Below are 2,500 nucleotides of genomic sequence, written 5' to 3'. Positions count from 1 at the left end.
ATGGTATTTTCAGTGATGCCAAACATTACAATTTGCCTGTAATCACTACAATTTTTTACGCTTTTTACTCCCTTCGGGCCATAGGGGCTGAAATTATGATTTTCAGAAAAATTTCAGTCTGTTTTAAAAATCCTGATTTTCCCACCACTTCTGATTGTCTTCACTGCACTAGCAACGATCTCTGATATCGTGCAGCCAACCCAGTAACTGGCAGCCTTGCTACTATTGTGTATATACTGCATACATTGAGATTTGGCTTGAGCAAGAATAGATTGCAAATGGTGACCACCTCAGTGCACTGAACATTAACGTTCACTGACAAGTCTGTGCTGATTTTTCTCTTACTTATGCCATTTTCGTGTGTGAATATGACTGAACTGCCAAGTAAAAAACGTAACATAGGTGAACCTAAAGTAGGTGAATTTTCTTAGAAAAGTAATCCTCATCTGATTTTTTCATGTTTTCAGCTTGTTGTAAAGATAATATTTGTCAAAATAATGCCTTATATGGTTCATTACTGATAGGTACCACCAAATTACTGAACCACCAAATTACTGAAAATCTACAAATTTGTTGAAAAGATTGCTGATGGGTTAGATTTCTGGTTGGCATCATTGTGTTTAGAATATTTTTTTGACCTTTGGTGTTTCCTTTTAACATTATAAGAAAAAATCATGAATTTTTAGGAGATTCATACAACTTGTATATAGTTTCAGATACGAGTAGAAAAGCCCTGAATGTAATTTCTTCTTTCTCTTTTTCAGAAAAGGTAAACCATCCTGCTGTACAGGCTTTAGCCAAACAGCTAGACCTGCAGCACACATTTGGGTTTATTAAACTTGTGGCTTTTCCTGCTGCGGACACTCCTGGTGTCAATGCGATGACTGCCGCCGAGATCACAACAGGGATGCCCCAAGGGTCAACCAGCACCCCTGGCCGGGCTTTCATTAACAGCAGCTCAGTGGCGTTAAGTGGAGACCCTACACCTAATGATGTGACAGCACCTGATGCCTCCAAAGAATTCACGGGCAACCTAATGGACACTGCAGTACCTGGTGAAGATTTTGACCCGGCTGGGTCCTCCATTCCTCAAGTTATTAGTTTTGATGATGTGGCAAGCATTGTGCATGAGAGGAGTGAGGGGCAGGATCCTCGAAGGTTAGTTTTTATCTGGCATAGAAAGGTCATGATGTTTTTGAAGCATTCTTTGCTTCTTGAATGAAGTTGAATGTGGGATGTGTGTGTTTAAGAAGAATGTTGAGTTACTAGTAACTGTAAAATATGTTTAAGTTGAATCTTGTTGCTATTGGAGTACTATTGCTTGAAAGATATGGTTGTGTAAGAAGATATTGGTTATTGAGATGCTGTTGATGGTTGGATGTTTGATCATTAAGAAAAAAACTTGTAGTAAGTGAATTACCATTGACCATAGGAAGCTGTAACATACTAAATGTTTATTTCTTTTTTGAACAGTGGCAGAGAGGGCATGACATTGCCTCTAGGTGGTCCAGCTGTTGATCAGTGGCATCTGCTGGAGTGCCACTTTGGCTTGCCATTGTTTGATGCTTCTCTCAACCAGCAAGTCTCCCAGAAGATCATCTCACATCAGCTTTTTAGTTCAGAGAGGTGTGAATCTTATTTTAATGTTGAAAGCAAACAATTTTATGTTGTTCTTTCTTTTATAGCCATAGGGATACGTATGTGTTTGTATATCTTCTCACGCATACAGTATTGTGTAACTAAGTATATTCAAATGTTATTGTACTATATTGATTTCTGTATTTATTTTTGAAATAGAAGAAATTGTATAATTAGTAGAACTTTATATATATTAGCAAGATGTATTGTGAGAGTATGATAAGCACTTATTTTATTTTTTGCCTCTCTCCTTTACCAGCATTGAAAAATTCAGCGAATCCAACACCAAATTAATTCACAGCTTAAGGAACTTTATCAGTGGAAATAAGGTGAGGGAATAAGTGTTATCAGTGATTTGATTATTTGCACTTTTGATTACTTTATACAATGAGATTTAACATTAATTTACAAATAATATTTCAGTTGATATATTATGTGAATGTTATAGAGTTTTTTCTTTATTGAGTATATATTCACCGATTGGATCTAGTAGCTTCACAACAGTCACATGGCCTAAAATACAGGTAATAGGGTTATGTAAGTGGCCGCTCTCATGGGTGCACAGCTTGTATGCGATGACAAGCATCCCCTTTGCAATGTTATTTTTATGCATAAATGTTTTAACCCACTAACGCCGGTATATTTTGAAGCCGAAAATTATATTTTCCGGGTGGCTACAAAATTGGCGTGTGGGGCTGGCCTGGAATCTGCCCGCAGATTACTGTATCACAAAACCTACATTTGTAGGATTGTGCCGCAAACTGGTGTACCTCGCTATTCCACAAAATTTTGTCAATTTTTCATATTAATTTGTGTAAAGAGTAATGATAGGTTTTTCATTTTGTACATACATGCTGTCTGC

At 37.0% G+C, this 2,500-nt stretch overlaps 1 protein-coding gene across 1 annotated transcript in view; it reads left to right on the top strand.

Annotated features, from left to right (window-relative positions):
* LOC113827662 (protein FAM91A1) overlaps positions 1 to 2,500 on the top strand; it is a gene marked incomplete at its 5' end in the record, with an annotated part of 9,366 nt that overhangs the window by 6,072 nt on the left and 794 nt on the right. Inside the window, 3 exon segments of the mRNA XM_070115082.1 lie at positions 765 to 1,158; positions 1,474 to 1,626; positions 1,898 to 1,967. Coding sequence (XP_069971183.1) covers positions 765 to 1,158; positions 1,474 to 1,626; positions 1,898 to 1,967 — 617 coding nt within the window.

The sequence above is a fragment of the Penaeus vannamei genome, chromosome 37 (genome assembly GCF_042767895.1).
Source record: "Penaeus vannamei isolate JL-2024 chromosome 37, ASM4276789v1, whole genome shotgun sequence".
Classification (NCBI taxonomy): Eukaryota; Metazoa; Arthropoda; class Malacostraca; order Decapoda; family Penaeidae; genus Penaeus; species Penaeus vannamei.
The sequence above is the reverse complement of the archived record's forward strand: the minus strand, read 5'-3'. Positions and strand labels throughout refer to the sequence as shown.